General features: G+C 40.5%; 1 protein-coding gene across 2 annotated transcripts in view; it reads right to left on the bottom strand.

Annotated features, from left to right (window-relative positions):
* The window catches only part of PLEKHH1 (pleckstrin homology, MyTH4 and FERM domain containing H1), a 51209-nt gene that overhangs the window by 1034 nt on the left and 30029 nt on the right, over positions 1–20146 (bottom strand). The window contains exons 14-29 of one of the 2 annotated variants that reach the window (XR_009114575.1): positions 19915–20076; positions 18863–18943; positions 17760–17939; positions 17529–17637; positions 16553–16665; positions 15701–15877; positions 14783–14880; positions 12104–12281; positions 11536–11691; positions 8882–8982; positions 7020–7161; positions 6010–6152; positions 4979–5108; positions 3264–3350; positions 2601–2747; positions 1177–2289 (exon numbers count right to left, since the gene is read on the bottom strand). Coding sequence is in view for 1 of the 2 variants with exons in the window: in XM_058025973.1 (XP_057881956.1) it covers positions 2113–2289; positions 2601–2747; positions 3264–3350; positions 4979–5108; positions 6010–6152; positions 7020–7161; positions 8882–8982; positions 11536–11691; positions 12104–12281; positions 14783–14880; positions 15701–15877; positions 16553–16665; positions 17529–17637; positions 17760–17939; positions 18863–18943; positions 19915–20076 (2181 nt within the window). In the remaining variant the exon portion in view is untranslated. Of the gene's footprint in view, positions 1–700; positions 2290–2600; positions 2748–3263; positions 3351–4978; positions 5109–6009; positions 6153–7019; positions 7162–8881; positions 8983–11535; positions 11692–12103; positions 12282–14782; positions 14881–15700; positions 15878–16552; positions 16666–17528; positions 17638–17759; positions 17940–18862; positions 18944–19914; positions 20077–20146 lie in introns of those variants that run through there. The other variant, XM_058025973.1, reaches the window with a different exon arrangement.

The following is a 20146-nucleotide window of genomic DNA, read 5'->3' on the forward strand; positions in this document are numbered from 1 at the left end:
ATAAGGAAGAAAGAAAGTTTTGTGTATCATACTTCTCAATTTAAAGTGCAATTGTGGCAAAAAATAATGAGTTTCAGGAGAGATGCTGTTTATTTAACATCTCTGCTTCCTGTTTGCCCTGGTACAAGTCTCCTCAAGTCTCTGAGGACACAAGGAAATAGAGCCTGGGGACTTCTATGCCTTGAGCGTCCCCAGCACTGATGACAGCTCCAGCCTATTCTGAAGCAGCTTTGTTACTGGTGGGATACCAGAAGCAAATTGTCAAACTGACCTTCAGATACAGGAGAAATTGTCAGGCACAGGTGACAGAGTGAGGAGGAGTAACACTGTGTATTCTATCTGACACAGCTGTACTAAGATAATGGTGAGAGAGAGGGGAAATACAAGCTACTGTGGGGACATAGAGAGACTGGAAAGTATCTAAGGGAAAACAAAAATTACTAAATATCTTCTTAAAGTTATTTTTGGCTCAGAAAACTTCTACCCTTCTCTGTACCTTCAAGGGATGGTCTTTAAATTCATAACAAGGGGGTACATTACAGTATGTGCAAATCAGGTCACAGTTCATAGAATCTTTTCCTGTCTTAGGTCTGCCATACTGTTTCTATAACTCACCAGAGGATGGTTTGGGGTTGGGTTTGTTTTGTTTAGTTGTTTGGGGTTTTTTTTGTTTTATATTAGAACAATTGTTCTAATTGCTTAGAACAATTTTTGTCTGCCTCCTGCTCTTCTCTTTTAGTCTGTGGCCTTGCACCCATCATAAGCATGAAAAAAATCCTTGATCTATCGGCTCCCCCATGTGCATCAGTTGGATGTGTCAAGGTTGGGTGGCAGGAACTAAGGAGTAAAAACACTGGTATGGTTGGTTTGTTTATTTGCAAATAACTGGTTTGCTATTACTGACTTTGGTCCAGTGGTTGGATTAATACTGTTTTAATTTGGGAAAGCTGCCCATGAATGCATAATTATTATGAAGTTGAATGTGGTACTTTTCAAAGTGCAGTTATTCTTCCTTAGCTTTTTTAGAATGCTTCTCAAAATAGCTGAACTTAAACTAAGTAGATTTAGATTTTTTATGAAGAATTGATATTTTTCCTTTATTTGTTTAAAATTCAATAATTTTCTCATAATGAAGTCACTTTGAAACAGATAAAAAAGAAAATCGAACCTACTAACATTCTTTAGGAAAGTCAGAAGAACATGAGTACACAATTGCTGACTACCTCCTCCTTGCTTATGGTACATGAAAGAAGCAGGAGTTTAAAAGAAGCAGCTTCTGTCAAGTCAGAATGGCAGAGCTTGTCTGGGAAGATCGGTCCCAGTTGCCGAAAGACAGAAAAAGTACAAAATTTGCTTGCCTTGTCTTCTTTTTTTCTGAGATAATGTGCAGTTCCAGACACATCTACAACAGTGGTTATCAGAAATGTTAGAAAGTGCTTGTCTGAGAGTGGAGCATGTGAGACACGGAGCCCTGCCCTGCAGCAGCAATCTGATGTTCATAGAACAGTGTCAGTTTCCAAAAGGCACCGCTCCTGTAGTGCCAGGGCATTCTCTGACACTGTCCAGGTCCCAGGTGCTCCCAGTACTCAACATGAAAAGACCCTAGGCTTCCACCTTTATTTAAGGTTGAAAATACTCTTAAGTACTGCTGAACTCTAATTCTGTACTCACTATTTCAGGTCTGAAATCACCCTTGACTTGCATCAGAATTATTCTTGTGAGTTTAATTCCTCTTCTTTCTTAGCAATGTCTTTCTTTCATGTCTGAGCAATAACACAAAAGTTTATGTTGTTTGAAATCTGAAAATGGGAGGGATCAAAGAAAATATATGCACATGTAAAGCAAGGCAGTAGAGTAGGAGATGGAAGAATGAGTGCAGCTGTAATGACTGGAGCACTGTGCAGGCAAATGACCTGAGGAATGGTGTTTTGGATGGAATGTGTCACAGAAAGCAAACTCCCACACAGTCCCCCAAATCAACTTTTTGTTTTTAAGAGAAAGTACACTGCCTCTACCTCTAAGGAACTTTGTCTATTATCATGGAAAAGGAATCAGAGCCTGCATTAATCTGTGGTATATAACCAACAAAATCAGCTCATGTGGAACAAGCCCTTAGAGCAGGGTGGGCCCCTTTGTGCTTCGGGGCACGGAAGGAAAAAAGCACAGATTTTCAGTGTCCCAGGGCTTCTTGGCAGGTGCTTGGCTTGGTGAGGGCTGTGTGGAACACAGCAGGGAAGGAGCTGAACGATAGTTAATGTAGCTGGCAATCAGAAGTGTTGCTTCAACAATCTGGGGAAAAGAGAAAATTATTAACTGTAGGTCAATTACAGGTAAGAATGCCCTTTGATTTTTAGCATCTATTGACTGCATGGCTTTTGTAAATGGCTTTCTCCCATGGAATTGTTCAGTTTTAAAATGAAGCCCTGTCTTTAAGAGTTAGGTAGAATAAGTCTCTTGTTGAAAGGTTCCAGCTTACAAAGGATCTGTTGAATATATATAGCTAGTGCAGCAACCACAAGTACCAGTCCCCAGGGCTTGTACAAAACACCCAGCCCTGATGCTGCCAGCTGGAAAGAAACTCACTTTTCATTTGTAATTACCTTTGGAATTGCCATTGTGAAGAGGAGTTTTTCAGTGCTATCTTTTCCAGAACTTCTTTCTTTCATTTTACTGACTACAATCATGAAGTCATCTCGACAGCCTCCAAAGGTCAGCACAGAGGAGTATGAATAAGAGACTTTCAAATGCTGCAGACAGAGAGTTTGAAAAAGTCATAGTTCTGTAAAAAACTCCAAATGTCTACCTTAAACTATTATATTAGTTTATATTGCTACTTCCTGTGAGAACACCAGATCTCCAGCAGTGAAGGGCAGTAGATGGCTCTAAAGGTAAGAGCTGGCAGAGAAAGCTCAAGTGAGAATTGCATTTCTGGTTTTCTCCTGGTGTGCTCAAGGCCTCACTACTTCATAGTACAGATTTTGTTATATTCCAGATGGTGGTAGTAAGCACACACCACTGAGATTTTGCAAGATGTATGAACATGTTTGCTGCCCTACCTTACACTGCAGCTGTAATTTTCCTTTGTCTGTGGAGTGTTCAAACATAACACTGCCTTCCCTCATCTCTGACTTTTACAAACTAACTTCTAATAATAATTCACATTTGAAGTTAAAGACAAACTGTTAGTGACTTTCACTGGACTCATGGGAATGTCTTTCTGTGCTAGGTAAGGTATTCCTCTGAAAGAGTGTTCCTCAACATACCATTGTGTTATAATCCAGTATGCTGATACCATCTTCGTTCACAGCTATCCAGACTGGACTGTCTTCCAGGGAGGAAGGCAAAATAGGCTAGAGAGAAATAAAATTATGAATTCAGGTATTTCTTGAACACCACAGAATGATATTTCTGATATAAATGTTGAGATTTAAGGATAAAGTGAAGATGAGAAAAAATCCTAAAGGCTTATACTAAAGGCTTACTGGTGTGACCTGGTTTGATTTTTAAGACAGCTTTCCCCAAAATTTGGAATAACATTCTCAGATTTACATACACTTTTTGGAGTAGTGGCACAAGAGACACAAGGATAACAAAGCCTTTGAAATTAATTAGATGCCATCAGTGTGGTTAAAAATGAAGGAAATGCTAGGACAGAGCAACAGCATGGCAACTCTGCTCAGCACACGTGTTTATACTGCTCCTATCTGTCAGGAAGGCAGTGAAACCTGCTGGTTTCTATACCAAGTACCATCACATCAATGCCATTTTGTTTCTTACAAAATCTTACAGCAAATGTGCATCAATTGTCTGTTGAAGACGACTTGTTTTGATTAACAACAGAAAATATTTCCTGGGCAATCTGCTATTACATGGCTAATGCCATAGGCTTTGCTGTTTAATTGCTGAAAAGTTATAACATGCATTAATCATCATACCAACATTATTTCACCTGTGGGTCCACCTATTCTATATTCTGATTCTTCAGTATACTGAATTACATATTCTGTCAGTAACCTCAAATACCAGTAACCTCTTTTAGTCCTGACAGTGGAAATAACTGTCTTTCGAAAAATATATTGTATATTTATTACTATTTATTTTCTTGTATATTTATTCAAGAGGTCCCTTTCATCATTAGACTTTTCTTCTGTAACCAGAGCAGCTTTGACTTCAAAACAAGAGACATGTAACCATGAAGAAGATCTCCCTCAAGCTTTCAGCAGCAGAAATTTCTGCTGGGATGGGAAAGACGGTTAATGCCCAAACCTGTCTGATTTCTCAGACATATGTGCTAACAAATTAGTTCAGGCATGAGCAACAGGCAGAGAGCTCTAGCCTGGAATGGGGTGAGGGATGGTACAAGCTGCTGGGGGAAGCTGTTCTCTGCTGTCCCACTGATGCCTGTGGGCTGGCACCTGACCCAATGTGTACTTTCATTTCTGTTTCTGCAACAGGACATTAGGAGTACTTGCCTCTCCCGTGTGCCAAGGAAAGCATCCAGTTCTGTGTCAAGCAGAGAACAGGACTAAAGTAGCAATTCTCCTCACAGCTGGCACTAGCTGCCAGGTGTGACTCAGGGGTGAGCCTTCCCTTCCTCCCCCACTGTGGTATGTAAATGTTATTTTTTAAACTACCATTGGAGCCTTGATGTCCAGGAAAACTGGACATCCAGCTGCCTCAGACAGCTTTGGCAAGGCTTGTAAGGATAGGTAGTAAGTACTCTGCACCGTGATCAATTGGCACAGCCAGGGAACCTTCAGTATTTATTTACTAAACACTAGCAACCCCTAGTGCTTAGAATATACTTGACTTCTTTTTCAACCTATATGGTACCAGGGGTGCTTGTTCAGAACTGAATTGTTCAATTTTTTCCCTTTCTGAAATAAAAGCATTTTCAACCTGTGTTCCCAGCGGCTGCAGGTATGTTTCTTCTCAGATAATTCACTCTTGGAAACAGAAAAACATGTGCTCCAGTTACCTTAGCAGCAAATATTTTGGTTCCAAAGAGAGGCCATTTCCGGGCCACCGTCAAATAAATTCGAATGCATTCTGGGGGAGAGCACCCCTGCAGCACCATCCACTTTGTCGCCAGCCTGTCGGTCAGCTGCCTTTAGGAATCCACGACACAAGACAGTATTACTTACTAATGTCTTCCAAGGAAAGATATGTAGACTTGGAACAGTTAATAAATGTACCTCTTCACTCCAAAAAGGTTATTCTACAGAGCACTTAGAGATGGGGCTGTTAGCACTATCAGTTCTACAACCTGAATTTATTTTAGCTTTTCTCTACTTCCACATACTGGCTCACTTTCCTCATACCTTGCCTGTAGTATGCTTTATAAGGAGTGGCAATATGTATTAACTCACTCTTGATTTGGCTCACTAGGGATGGTTTGGCAGCTCCCTTGCTACATGCAGATGGAATTTGCTTCCAAAAGGAGGTAACTGTGTTACTGGCACCACTGCATCCCTAAATAGCTTAGGATCTGTAGGAAGACCATTCTCTAAATCAGACAGATCTGAGATCTGTGGCAACATCTGAATTTTGTATTTGAGCTCTCTGCATCGTGTATGAGAATTTCTAAGTCAGAACATCAAAAAACCCTGCCAAAATATGTCCTACCAGAATTATTGCATGGCCTAAAGCAACCCATATAAGCTGGCTTTATGGCTCATTGAAAATGTTAGGCACCTGGATTCAATTGACACTTGGGGGAAGTGTAAAACGTAAAACTCAGAATTCATCTCAGGCTTGGGTTAGTTTTTTGAAACTGAGATGCCTAATTTGCAAGTGAAAGGCCTAAACTTCTTGTCTACGGCAAAACTAGTTGGTGATTTGTCTCTTTTTATATTGCTGTTTCTTTTAAGGGAGCCTTTTCCTGACACTTTTCTTTGTTTGCATTTCTACATCAATAATCTTGACAGGGCTCCTTGAAACTTAAATGTAAAGGCAATTTGGCAAGTAAAACTGATTTCACTACAAAATATTGAAGAACCAACAGCTTACCTGAGTTGTTCAGGAGTAATGTTTTGCTTGTAGTGTTTGGGGTAGAATTTATCTAAAACCTGGTGGAGAAGATGCTGCATTTTCAATTGTGATGGTCCCCCAGGACTTGAAGATCCGGGTCGATCCAAATCCCCATATTCCACCTAAGACAACATTATAGTTTATAGTGCAACAGAACTATGAGGTTCTTAATGCAAGAAGAGCATTCCATGAATCCCCATACTGATAACTACTGTGTTTATTAGGCATGCAAAAAGACACAGCTGGGGAATGTTGTCTACAGCATTAACCAGGGCAACTGCATACAAAAGAGCAACCACTGAGGACATGACTGCCCAAGGAATTACCTACTGATCCAAGAGAGTGGAACACGATCTCGGCCAGGTATGTGTTGTGAGGACACACATCTGTATAAACTACCAGGCTTTGGGGATTTATTCTCAATTGGCCAATTAAAAGAACAGCATATTTGTAAATAGTTTGGACCACATCCCCCACTTCTTTACCTCAGTTTACACTGTTTTAACAAATACAACACAGTTTCAGGTCAGTAAAAAACTGTTATACTGCTTATCATGCCCACAACCCACAATGTGGGTTTTATGTGGTAAAATACTAAATGCAAGCCTGGAGACCTAATAGAGGATCTTAGAAGATGCTCCTCCTGAGTGAGAGGGTATTGGCAGTGTAAGAGGGGAATTTTTTTACTATTAATGGAATTCTAGTGGTGGCACTATTTCCATATCTCTACTAAGGTACTAATTGGAGCAGGTCCAGTGATGGTTCAGCCTCACTCTGTTTTTTTCCAATATTTTTCTTGAGAAGGAAAGGAGAGGCACAGCTAAAGCAAATTTCCCTACAGCTACAGGTACACTACTATAATGTGTCTGTCGTGGTACATCTGATGGTGTGTTTGCTTGACACATCACACTTATGTTTGATGTGGCTGCTTAGTCAGACACAGTGTACAGATGAAGGAGGGCAAAAGAGAGGATTTCTGCCATACTCACCTGAGCCATCAGAGCCACCATTTCCAGAGCTAATTCCTTATTAACAGGAAACCTTCCATTGGCTATCTCATTGCTCACTTGGAAGGCCAGCAGCAGCCGCTCACGGTCTGTCTCACCTTTGGCCTGGCTCCGGAAATACAGTCTGAAAAACAGGGAGGGTTGTGAAGGTAAAAAGATACTGTGAATAGAAAGTACAGCTGGGAACTTAAATCAAGGTGAGGCAAAATAAAAGAGTGGTTTGTGTTTTTTTTTCACTGAGGGGGTACTGCACAGATTTGGAAGCTGAGGTGCTTCCCTTATGAACAAGACTTGAGCAAGGAGGCTCAAAACATGCATTCTAGCTTAGGAAGCTATTTGAATTCAGTAAGCCAGCCACATCTAGACAGCGAACCTTTATTAAACACAGATAAGTCAGTGTCCATTCATCCCAATCAAGCACAGATAGGCAATATTTAAATTATGGCCTTCTCTGCTTATCACAGAAAAGAGAACTACCTCTGCTCTACATGTATAAGCTTCTCCGAGGCAGCCTTGTAGACTTGCCAGCTTGGACTTGACCACTTACACTGAAGGCTTATTAAAAAATGCCTCAGTACGCTTCAGCAGGACATAGGAGACCCAATTAGCAGACTTTGTTCAAGGAAACATGCTGGTAAATCAAAGCATCCTATTGTTTTGTATTCCATCGACACCTGGAATTTTTTTGAAGTGGTATAGCAAGATTACTAGTTGGGGTTGAAGACACCAGTTTGGGGAATGCTTCCCAGAACCACTCCTCATACTTAGAGGCCACAGCAACCAATTCATATATTAATTTCAAGCTGCATCTATGGCTATAAATTCCACTACATGAGATATTCATTCCAGTGGATCAGTTAATTTATTTTTATGTCTCTTTGAGATTAACTACACTCTTAGGACCATATTGACCTTACAAATGTCTTATCAGAGTCCTTGGTGTTAGAACAGTCCAGCCTTGGAAAGACCATATCAAAACATCCTTGCTGTCTAGCCTATGCACATTCCAGCTCAACAAAATAATACTGCAAAATTTCACTCCTGAAACAAATACAACCTTCTGGGTCAAAAGCAATAACTTCTGCTTTCAGCTCTATTATATCAACTAACAAAGTTGACAGAAATTTGTCTCCAATGTTACAGTCAACAAAATCTTCATATGTTCAATATTGAACTCTCTGTTCAGTTTTGGGGCAGCCTTTGTTTCACCTGCAAAGAGAATTCATTCCTTGTTCTCATACAGCTCTTGATTTACTGTAATTCAGAATTCCTACCTGTATTATAAGTGATTAACTTGTTCCAATTTTTCATTTAGATCTTTGTCTTTTACTTCCCTTCTCTACCATCTTTCATCATCTTATTTTTCTTTATTTATAAAGTTTGGACATTGCTACTACATATCTCTTCTACAGCTCATATGATTTAGAACATCATTCTTGTATCTTTTTCATCTTTGTGATTGTTCACTTAATTGCAAGGTGTGGCATACTTCTTTTCACTCGTGATTTTTCCTCTAGGTCTCTCTTCCTCTCACCTAACAAACATTCTTCAACTGTGTTTTAGGATCTAGGCAAATGAAATTGTGCAAGGACGCCTTTTTGTGCTACAGGTAGTTGTTAACTATTTTAAAGTCTATTCTGCTATTGCAAGGTGGTTTGGGTTTTACCCCTAGGCCATTTGCTTTTGTAAATGCAACAGACAAAACCCATCACATCTCCTGTAGGATTTAACTGCATCTTAGCTAAAATAGTGTTGGTACCAATGATACTATAAATTACTGGACATTTACACAGATATATGTTTAATTAACAGCAGTAGTAAGGCCACCCAACAGAGAACAGTACCTGTTTTTGTAGGTCAACTTTACAATTCTTGTGCCACCTTCATATTTCCCAGGATGCAATTCTTTTAAGGCTTGTTCCCATTTGGAAATTACATCACAGATCTTTTAAAAATATCAAGGAGAGAGGAGACACAAACTTAGGTGAAATATATGGCCAAGGCTTGAGGGGAAAGTAAGTGAATAAAATATTGTGAAACACAGAAGATAAAGAGACAGACTGGATCAGCATAAACACAGATCAAAGTGACAAAACACATCCTTTTTCTATTGCACAGTATGTAAAAACAAAAGCATTCCAACTGAAAACTCCAGCTCTAACTTGCAGGGGCACACATGAATTCTGGTCTGGTATTAATTCTCGTGGCTGTGCCCACATTAGCAAGTAGCAAAGCTCAGGAGGAACAGATCTGCCCAGAGGAACTCCCGCTCCTAAGTCTCCATGCCCACCCTAGAAGTCCAACTGAGTGACCTGAAAGTCCTCTACTATGTTGGATGACATCTTCCAGTTCATGTTTCATGCAAAAAGAATCAATTTCATGCTCTCAGATTACTCCTTAATGTAAGTCAAAGCATGGTTAATAGGAATGATTGGTAGGTTCACTTCCACAGTCCCCTCTTGAGCCAAACTAAAGCACTAATGTCCTCTGAACAGCAGCAGAATGTGCATGGCTGCACCAAACCTTTGGATGTCCAAATTTTGGGAACGTTTGGTCATAGAGTCCAACTTTGTAACTCAGACATTTTTCATAATAACATGGTTTCTGTTTGTTTTTTTCTTCCATTCAGCTCCTCTTGGTTATTCTAGCTCTTTTTCAAGTGGTCTAATGAAGGCCCCTACTTCTCTTTTGATGGCATCTCAATGAAAGGAATGTGAACTTAATAAGCCTCATGAAATACATAATCAGATCTCTAAACCTCTCTTAAGCTACTGAGATTTACTGGTTATTATTTACTTGCCAAGGCAAAGCGATGCCACCTTTGATCGTTTCAAGCTCCTTTGTTTACCCTGATATTTCATCTCTCCAGATGGTCCAATTACCAGCAAAGCTCCAGATTACCTGATCTATATCAGGCCATGAAAACAAATGATATAATTTGGCATCGTCTGTGGTAGTTTTCTTTCAAACCATCTACTTCCAAGTTATTGGTGTCTTCTTCCTCTGTTGTTTAATGTGAAATTTTACACTGTGTAAAATTGATTGTTTAAGTTCCCTACAGTTATCAGGACCTCTTCAAAGTTGCACTACAACTATTCCTCCATTAATGCTGTATTACAAGTTATTCTCACAGATTTGTACCAAAATCTGATGGGTCTCATTCATGGCAGCCAGCCTGCTCAGTTAAGGCCGTCATTCAGCTGCAGCATGGGTAAAAATCTCCATATGAAAGTCACAGGTGCTAACACTTTATTGTCTTTCTTTTTCCCCTGATCTAGGGCACAACACTCTTACAGTGAGGCCATACTCAGTCACGCTTTCTCCCCTCTGTACGCTTATCAACAATGAAAGCCTGAGTTATCTGGAGACAGCAAGGAGATACCTCATAATCCAACAGATGGAATTTATACAGACATGCCAAAAGATTCACAGCCTAACAATTCTGTCTCAATTAGGAGTGTCACATTTGATGTCAGTTATGATGTCTGATCATGCTGGCCTAGCTCAGTCATGTTTCAATTTTGTAGTGAAGACAAATTAAACTTTAATATGTACTAAAATCTGAGTTAGACTTTTTAAAAATTGACCAATTTATAACCTACTAAAATAGATCTTTCTATTAAGAACTATATTAGATTAGGCTAGCTAATTATAGGGTAATTTAGTTTGAAAAAGACCTTTAAGATCAGCAAGCCTAATCATCAAACCAGCACTACCAAGTCTACCACTAAACCATGTCCCCAAGTGACACATCTACAGATCTTTTAAATACCTCCAGGGGCAGTGACTCCACTACTTCCCTGGGCAGCCTGTTCCAATGCTTGAGAAACTCTTTCAGCAAAGTAATTTTGCCTAATAGGCATTCTAAACCTCCCCTGGTGCAACTCTGGGCTGCTTCCTCTTGTCCTGTCATTTGTCACTTGGGAGAAGAAACCCACTCCCACCTGGCTACAGCCTCCTTTCAGGCAGTTGTAGAGAGCAATAAGATCCTCCTGAGCCTCCTTTTCTCCCACCTAAAGAACCTCAGCTCCTTCAGCTGCTCCTCAGCAGACTCTAGACCTTCATCAGCTTTGCTGCCCTTCTCTGGACCTGCTCCAGCACCTCAATGTCTTTCTTATTGTGAAGGCCCTAAAGCCAGGGCTGAGTACAGGGGACAGTCCCTTCCCTGCTCCTGCTGGCCTCACTGCTACAGGCCAGGATGTCATTGGCCTTCTTGGCCACCTGGCCACACTGCTAGATCATGTTCAGATGGCTGCTGACCAAGACCCTCAGGTCCTGTTCCTCTCAGCAGCTTTCCATCCACTATTCCCTCAGCCTATAGGGCTGTATGGGATTGTTGCGACCCAAGTGCAGGAATTAATATCTCATCTGAGAATATGAATCTAGATAGACAATAGCCAAGCTTATTTGATCTTACTTAATTAAGAAAGATTTATTGATCATTTGGCAGTCCTCCAAAGATGTATACTAAAGGTAACAGAGGCGAAAAAATAAATACCTTCATATTGCCAGGCAAACAATGTTCCAAATTCCTGCCAGAAGGATCATCTGTGAACAGAGAAAATCCCATATGGGATGGCTTCCTCATTCCTGTTTCCTGGTTCAGTCTCTGGATGAATTCATCAACAGTTGAGGAACCATCAAAACCTACAACCTGCAATGAAAGAGGACTTAACTGAGGATACAAGGATTGTGACTACTGATGGGTATCACAACTAATGAAGGTGGTGTCATATGGATTAGCATCTCAGGATTAACTGCCAGCTCCAGTGACAACATCTGTGTATTGTCTCCCTTCGTAACACATTCTTTCCCATATTGAGACACTTCCAACATCTCTCCCTTTTTCTCAGCTACCTTTTCTTCCTAAGATCTGTAGAGGGGTGAATTCCTTTCACTTTCTTGGGAAATCAGCTAGAGCAGCAAGGAGGAGAAGCAGTGTTTATCTCCCAGTATGCCTACTGGAGCTATGCATACAAATACCATGGTGCCACCCACCCACATGAAGGAGGCAGGTTATGGTGCAGCCCTCCAGTCCCAGCAGAAAGGCAGCTGTGGTGGCTTACCTGGTACGTCCCATTCATGAAGTGCACTGGGATGCTGAAGGGGAGTGAGTGGTGGTAGGGATTTCTCAGCAGGATGGACACGATCTCCATGCGGGAGGGCTTGGCTTCCCTCTCTCCAGCCTGCACCGTGCGCTCCACGGATCTCTGGCAGTAGATGGCATACTTGCCTGTCTCACTCCTAGGCACACAGGGGGAGAGAACCACAAACACGCTCCAAGTGCCATGTCCTCTTCAATTCCCATGCCACGGCAACGCATTCCTCCCTCAGGCTTTTGCTCCAGCAAAGGTATGCCTCTATGCAGATCCACTGTTCATCTCAACAGACAGAGCTCAAGCGAAAAGCTACGGCACAAACCTGAGCTCCAAGGATCTGTACAACTAAGGCAGGCAATGGAATCTCTAGGAAACACAAGAGTATTCCCTGCTTCTATGTGGACTGGACACATACCCTCTTCTGTACCCTGCTGCCAGCATAGTATCTGTCAAGTCAAGATCAATTCACCCTCAAACTTGCTGTCATGCCAGTGCAATTTAGTTACTATCGTGTCAAGTCCTGGTAAATGTTGAGTTGTATAATCCTGTGAGACTAATGCATTACAAGCTGTGTTTATTAATTTACACAGTTGTACAAATTGTAAGTTTCCATTAGTCCTATCTGCCAACCAAGAGACTTGACCGAGATTCCAAGCAATTTCAGATTTGTTGACAGTTCAATACAGGATAGGGATAGTTACGAAGAGGATCAATTTACTGTCTACTGAAGAGAGTGCTCCATTGAACAGCATCTAAAAGATGTGTCTCCAAAGTCAAGCAGGAACGGTCAACTGCACCTTGCACAAAAATGTTAGGAATGTACATACTCAGTAAGTTCTGAAATTGAAGTATTTGTATGGATTTGTAGTAGTGCTATCACTTTCCAGGGGAAAATAATTCCACTCAAGATGTCTTCAGGGGCTCAGGACATGATTACAGTTAAGTCCCTACAAGCAACATGGAAGTCCAGAGTTCTGGCTTTTCACTGTGGCAATATATTTCTCACCTCCCCAGTAATGAACTCAGACAATATTCAGACAGATAATCTTGCTTCATCAAGAAGCTGTTATGTCTGGTTTCCAGATGCTCCTGAGCCCTGTGACTTCTCACTTAGAACTCTGCCCCACTTTTCCTCCTCTCTTAGAGACTGGATATGCATGCTGAATCACTTTTCACAAAAACAATACTTAGAATTAAGATCTATAATTCTTCTAATTAAGATCTTTTAATACCTAGAATAGATCTAGACCATACGCATTATGCAGTGTAAACATTCTAGTGTCTTGCTTGCTGTACGAAACAGGGAAAGTATATCTACTTAACAAACAGCTGCATCTACTCCATCCAAAGAGAGGTAAGTATTCCTAGAGCTAGGGAGAAGGAGCCATGCTAAATCCCATTTAGCAACTGGTCCAAATCTAAGCTAAAGTACAGGTGAACATAAGCCCTTTTTCATGTAATTTCTGGGTTTTGTCTAGCCCTAATAATTGCTTCATAGCTGGATCATATAAATAAATTTCCTCTTTGTTTCTGCTTGACGGGTATTTGTTCACAAAGGTGCTTTTGGGCAGACCATCAGCATAGGAGAGCTTGAGGCTGATGTAATAAATCAGTTTCACACAGCCCAGCAAATCCTTATGAAATTCAACAGTCTCCAACAGCAGAACATCTCCACTAGTGGGTCAAACGGGCCTGTCTGGAAGCTGATACTGCACAAGTTTGAAGAGATGGTTCCTACTACTAGACAAAAGATCCCTAACATGTTGTCTTAGCAAATGGAAGGAGAACCTGAATACTGTGGAGTGCCCAATACCTGTATTTTTGCTTTTGAGAAGAAATAGCAAATATGAGGCAACAGTTAAGAGAATTAAATACTTGATAGGAGTACACATTTCCTTAGCAGTGTCAGGAGACTTTTAGCCTGAGTTCAATGGCAGATTTAGGCTTATTAATAGAATATGAATATTTGTTTGAAAGGACTTTTTTACTTTTACTCTTTTACTTTTGTCTTAAAACAGTGTATTTTTGCAACAGACAACTAAACATCTCTGGCTCTGACCTCCTGGCTACTGACACAGTGAGATACACTGAAGATGACCATGGAAACAAAGAGCACAGCAGGAACAATGGAGAACAACTTCTTGCTGTTACCATAGTTACACACAAAAGAAGTAAGAGAAAACAGTACTAGCACATGTTTCAGGTTTGTTAGTTTTCCCTAACTTTTTACAGTTCCCTGAGAAGTCTTATGCCTCACTTTTGTTCTGTCACTTTGCCTGCTAACCTGACAGCAGAATGTAATCACCTGAAATTTAAGTAATTCATTCCAAGTAATTACTTTGGTCTGTCTTTCTGTCAATAAAATAAAGTAGCTGCATAAGCAAAAACTTCCCAGCGTAGCTCCAGTTATATCTACAAAAAGTTCCTCTGCTAGTATAAGTCACTCAGTTTTGTGATCTAGCTTCACCTAAATGACACATTAATGTGAATGGTTGAAGGGGCACAGCTTTTTCCTACTGGGAACCTCCTGATCTCCCTCTCAATATATATTTGTAGGTGTGTGTTCCAGAATCGCTCCCCTCTTTACGTGCAGTGGGTGCCAGAGGCAGTCAGCTGAGCAGAAGGAAAAGCTGTTGCAGCCCTTACCTGGGGTCTGCATGGCGCTGCAAGTGCTGCCTGACGTACCAGAGGAAGTGATGTTGAGGCAGAAACAGAGGAGCACACAAAGCCAGGAGCTGCCAGCACTGTGAAGGCAAAACTGTGAAATCACTCTTGTTCTGTACTTCTTACCTGCTGTCTTTCACAGACTGCTACAGCCAAAATGATGGCCAGTGACTAGTGCTTTTTGGAGTGACCCTTTGTGGATGTGCAGTTCAAGATGTGTCAGAGGCAGTAGTGGTCAGACTGCTCTTCAGTATTTCAGTCTGGACTCTGAGAGGAGTTCTGTATCATTGGCTACTTCTGAACATTTGACTTCTGAAAATTTTAGTGTAACTATAACTGAGTCAACAATTAAGACTTAAATTAATACTATGTAACAGAAAATCATAATAAAAAAAGCACTGGGAAATTTTATTTCAAATTAGATCCATTATTATTCAACCTGATTTTAATATCTCTTTTGAGCTGGGAATATTGTAATTGCATATTTACATTCATGCTATGACTTATGATTTATTTACCTAACAATTACAGTGCAAGATTCAGATTTAATGTTTAATAGTAATATTCATGACTTGTATGCGGTTGGTTATCTAAAATGCAAAACAAAATGAATACCATGTGACAGTTATAGCAAGACAACATAAGCTATGAACTTTGATTCTGAATATGGTCTGAATAGACTATTTGCAAGTGGCAAACAGTAACATTTAAACTAAAATTTATTTTTCAAGTAGTTATAACCTTAGTGTTCTTTGCAGATCAGTGCTGAGCTTCTCTTTCCCCCAGCACACCTTTAGCATAAGCACTATTTTAGGAGAACCAGTCCAATACCTACTAATTAAAACCATGGAATTAAATGGAAATTTTTTGCAGAGTGGCACTAAATAAAGAGGAACTGACCTGAATGACTGAGTGGTTCTGGGGTTGTCGGCAGCTGGTCTGTTTAACAAGCTGACAGTAAATTTCATTCTGCAGCTCAGTATGTGTCAAGCACACCTGCAGTGCTGTCTGGGCAAGTGACACATGGTAATCAATAGAGGATGCCTCCACAGGAACATTGATGAACAGCTGACAGGACTGTGAAAGAGCAGAAGTTAGTCAATGTCACAAACACAGCAACTTTTCTCTGGTACTTTCCAGGCCAGGTTCACCAGATGTATTTATTAACTTACAGACAGTTAATAAATAACCTTGAGAGGAGGGAAGAGAGTCAATACTTAATTCCTATTCCTCCTTCCTTAGTTATGGCAACTAGAAAATTTACTTAACCTCCCCCAGTCTAAGGAACTTACAAGTCAGCAAAAGAATTGAGGGGAAAATATGCTTCCTGCCTTCCATGCCTGTGTTTTACCTTGTTCACACTGTCCACTCTCATTTTTGATCTTATACTCGGAGAGTGCATCTCCAGCAGCTTCACCACTGGTCTTACTGAGACAACTGAGTTTGCCAATGAATTGTTTCTGTTTCCTTCAATCCAACCATTGGAGAGGAAAAGAAGGACAAAGCTAACTTTGAAGCATAAAGTCTGCGAGGAGTATTACCCCATAGCCCAGATTCTGCACAAGAGAAGTTAAATCTCCAAAGAATGAATGTCACTTAAAATCCAACAGTTCTCTTGTAATTAAATGAACCAGCAAGCCTGTCTGAAGCAACCCACAGTGACAATAATTGTTGTACAACATGACCAAACAATGTTACTGCCCCATCAACATAGCAAAATAACTGAAAACGATGCAATGTCCCCTTAAATACCTTAAAAAGTTTCAGGGCTTCAGTCTGTAGAGCCTCTGATGGCAGAGTAGTGAGGGATGTGTGCAACCCATCTTTACTGTAGCACAACATAGGATGCTTCCACAGAGGAGAATCTGAGGTAGCAGATGGGCGAAAACAGGCAGTGTCAGAAACAGGAGAGAGAGAATAGTGTCTATGTTGACAAGGAGCCTTCCTGAGATGGCAAAGCACCAGAGCAAGCAGCACTGCACTAGGCCACGCTATCTTTGGTGGTACTTCACTGATTTCAGCAAAGCCCACCATGGATAAGGAGTCACCAGCAGCATCAGCCATCAGCAGAAAGAAGCACTGGTATCCTCAGTCCTGCTACATCAGAGCTTCCTGTCAGCTGGGTTCTGGTGAGAAGCTGCTCAGGTGTGTGTTCAAACCAGAGGCACAAACCCTGCCAGGGCAGCTGGCTGCAATGGGGGTCTTTGTTAGTGTAAGTATTCAACAGGAAGCAAGGTTCACGTAGGGGGCTTGAATATGTGAGGGTGCAACAAAAGAGTTTAGGTATGAATGCAAACGTTAATACATATTTGAGAACATGGTGCATAAACATAAATGCATGAGCAGGTATCAAAGATAAGGATGGATATATGTGTAAAGGTTTATATGTGCAGACAGAGAAACAGATGGGAGGGCAAATGTGTTTGAATGTATTTAAATAAAAGAGCACATGTTTGTATGGTCAAGATTTCCTGGAAAGGAAAATCAAGACCAACAAAGACAGGAAAAAATTTAAAGCACCAGTTCTTTATTTGATGAATTCTGTTACAGACATTTCAGAGGCTTTGATAAATGATGTGACAATGTGGTGGACTTGTCTGAGAACAAGAGACCATATGATGTACTACCGAGAATCCCCTTCCCTCACCTTTGACTGTACTAAACTGGGAATTGAAATTATTCTTCCTTATACTTTGCTACCATGGAAGATCTTGTGGTGCTTACTTACTAGGGTCTCCCTCTGCATCCAATAGTTTTCCAATGAGCTGTTCATAAGATGTGCCCACTGTGGCATTACTGCTACCAGCTGCAACGGTCAGATGGTACAGCCAGGTGTTCTAGGCATAAGGATGAGAACAGGAGGGGTCAATTCAGGCCTGTTTTCTACAAACAGGTTAAGCCTGTATGGCCCATTTACCAATAGACTCTTGCTCTCCAAAAAAATGACTGCTCTTTGTACCTTCTCCTGCTTGGTGCGGATAAGTAAATATGTGGGACTCTGGTCCTGTGGGTGAATCACCAGTGTACAGTGGGATGAGAGAAGTCCTCCACCAGTAGTTTCATAATCTTCATCAGAGTCACAGGAGCGGTCTACTTCTTCCACCTTGGACTCACGCAGAGGCAGATGTCCCAAGGGACACTGTGAGGAGCAGAAGCACATTAGATAAATGTAACTCCTCTCCCAGTATGGACTGGGAACACTGGGAAAGAAAAGCCAAGTAAAAATGCTGACAGTTCTGTAAAATGCAAGGAATAAATAATTCAATGTTTAGCTAATGTAATCTTGCACTTCTAAAGAATGTCTTCTTTCATAAGGTACTTACAAAGTGTATCACTAATGTTATTTTTCTTGGGAGAGCATCTACAGGTTAGAATGAGACAATGCAAATAAAAATATTTTTTCCCATAAGATACTGCTTTCTTCCCATTGCACTTGAGGGTCAGTTGCTTAGTATCTTGAGCCACTGTTTTCTGACCCTGGTTAGACTTTCTGCTTGCTATACTGGAAAAGAAATACTTTGAAAATTTCATAAGTAGTTAGATTCAGACAGAAAAGAAGACATCTGCTGTGCTAACTCTTGAAGTTAATCCAAAATATGAGTCACATTACTGTTTTGATATTCTAAAACTGGGGGTTTGATGTCACCAAGACAAAGTAATGGACTTTTGGGCAAGGTGTCCAGAAATGGAAGCACATTACACTGATTACCACCCTCTTCCCAGAATGTTGATGCTATCTGTTTTCATGACGATAATGTGGGATCTATCAGCTGCTGTATAAAAGTCTGCCCAGAAGGCTACACAAGACTAAATGGAGCAAGTGAGAAACAAGATGTAGAGTGATCTGAGAAAGAGCAATCACTTGCCTTTTAAGTCGGCTGTCATTTAAGCTTAAAAAAATAAAATCAGAAATATTGATTCTCTTTGTGGAACAGATGCTGTTGGAAGACAAGTACCACCAAGAAAGAGACCTGAGACACAGAAGCAGTAAAGCACAGTAAAGAAAGCTTCAAAAGAAATGGGAAAGGAGGGTCCAGGAATAAAAGGAGAAAATGGAATTACCCTATCTTCATGATTTCGATAGTAGTAGAAAGTTTTTCCAATCAGTGCACACCAGACCAGCTTAGAGTGACCGTGCTTGACCTGTAAGGAGGACAAACACATCCATGCTTTTATTATCAGCAGTATTGCCAGAATGGCTTTCTAGGACTTCAACTTTCAATTCAACTCTCCCTTAATACTTTGCATATATTTTTTGTTTTATGCTAATATAAGCTCCTCTCAAAACATACAGGGCACCCCTTCCAACAACAGGCAAGTACATCCCACCCAAGAACATGGGACATGAGTGCTATGAGAATGGGTCTAAGATTTTGTGAAGTGTTTTACTCATTCATAATAACTTTTAACTTCTGTATACTGAAATAAAATATTAAGGATGACCTTTTAAAGATTATAAAAACAAATCAGCTCATCTCAGCAAGAAAAGACCAGTCAAATTATAGTCTAGACAGCTGTTTCCTACTGCAGATGAATAACCTTCAGATACAGGTTGTCTTTAGCCATCTTAGAACCTGACAATAATTACATTAAAATATTCACAGTAACTTGCAATGTCAAACTAATCAATGGAAATTATATAAAGAATAAGAATTTTCTGCCATTGTACTTTGTACTAATGTACCTATAGACTATTATGACAGAACTAAGTGCTAACCTAGAACCACACAAGCCATTTTTTTAAACTCTCCTGTATCACCAAGTTAAAGATCAATTAAATGTGACATTCAACAATTAAATGTGACACTCAACAGTGTTGACTTTTTTACTGTGACATGCTGTGAATTCCGCTGAAGAAAAGCACACATAAGCTAGATATTTGTTATTACTTACTACTTGTCAGTCAGTACCTTTCAGCAGCCTTGTTTGTCCCATCCTTTATCACTTACATAAATGTTTCACTCTGAAATACAGAAATCTACAGCCACTTTTCCTTCTTTCCCTACTCTTACAGAGAGTAAAATACTAATTTTTTGCTCACATTTGCTGTGCAAAACAAAAAACTGGCACACACTGTCAATTCTGAGCTAAACATAAAGTATGAAATATTTTACCTTAGTGAGCCAGCCTTTCACAGTAGGTTTAGCATCACTGTGAGGAACACCAACAGGACCGCTCACTTGTACTCTCAGGATGCTCTGCAGGACATGAATCCATTCCTCCAGGATGTTGGGAGAGTCTGCTGTCAAGAAGTAGGTTCTCTTTTCTGTCACAAGCTGGAAGGAAAATGAGTGAGAAAGTACATAGCTGCACATCTAAAAATCATCTCTTTAGCTGCTGAGTTGC

The sequence above is a fragment of the Melospiza georgiana genome, chromosome 6, assembly GCF_028018845.1.
Source record: "Melospiza georgiana isolate bMelGeo1 chromosome 6, bMelGeo1.pri, whole genome shotgun sequence".
In the NCBI taxonomy this organism is placed as follows: domain Eukaryota; kingdom Metazoa; phylum Chordata; class Aves; order Passeriformes; family Passerellidae; genus Melospiza; species Melospiza georgiana.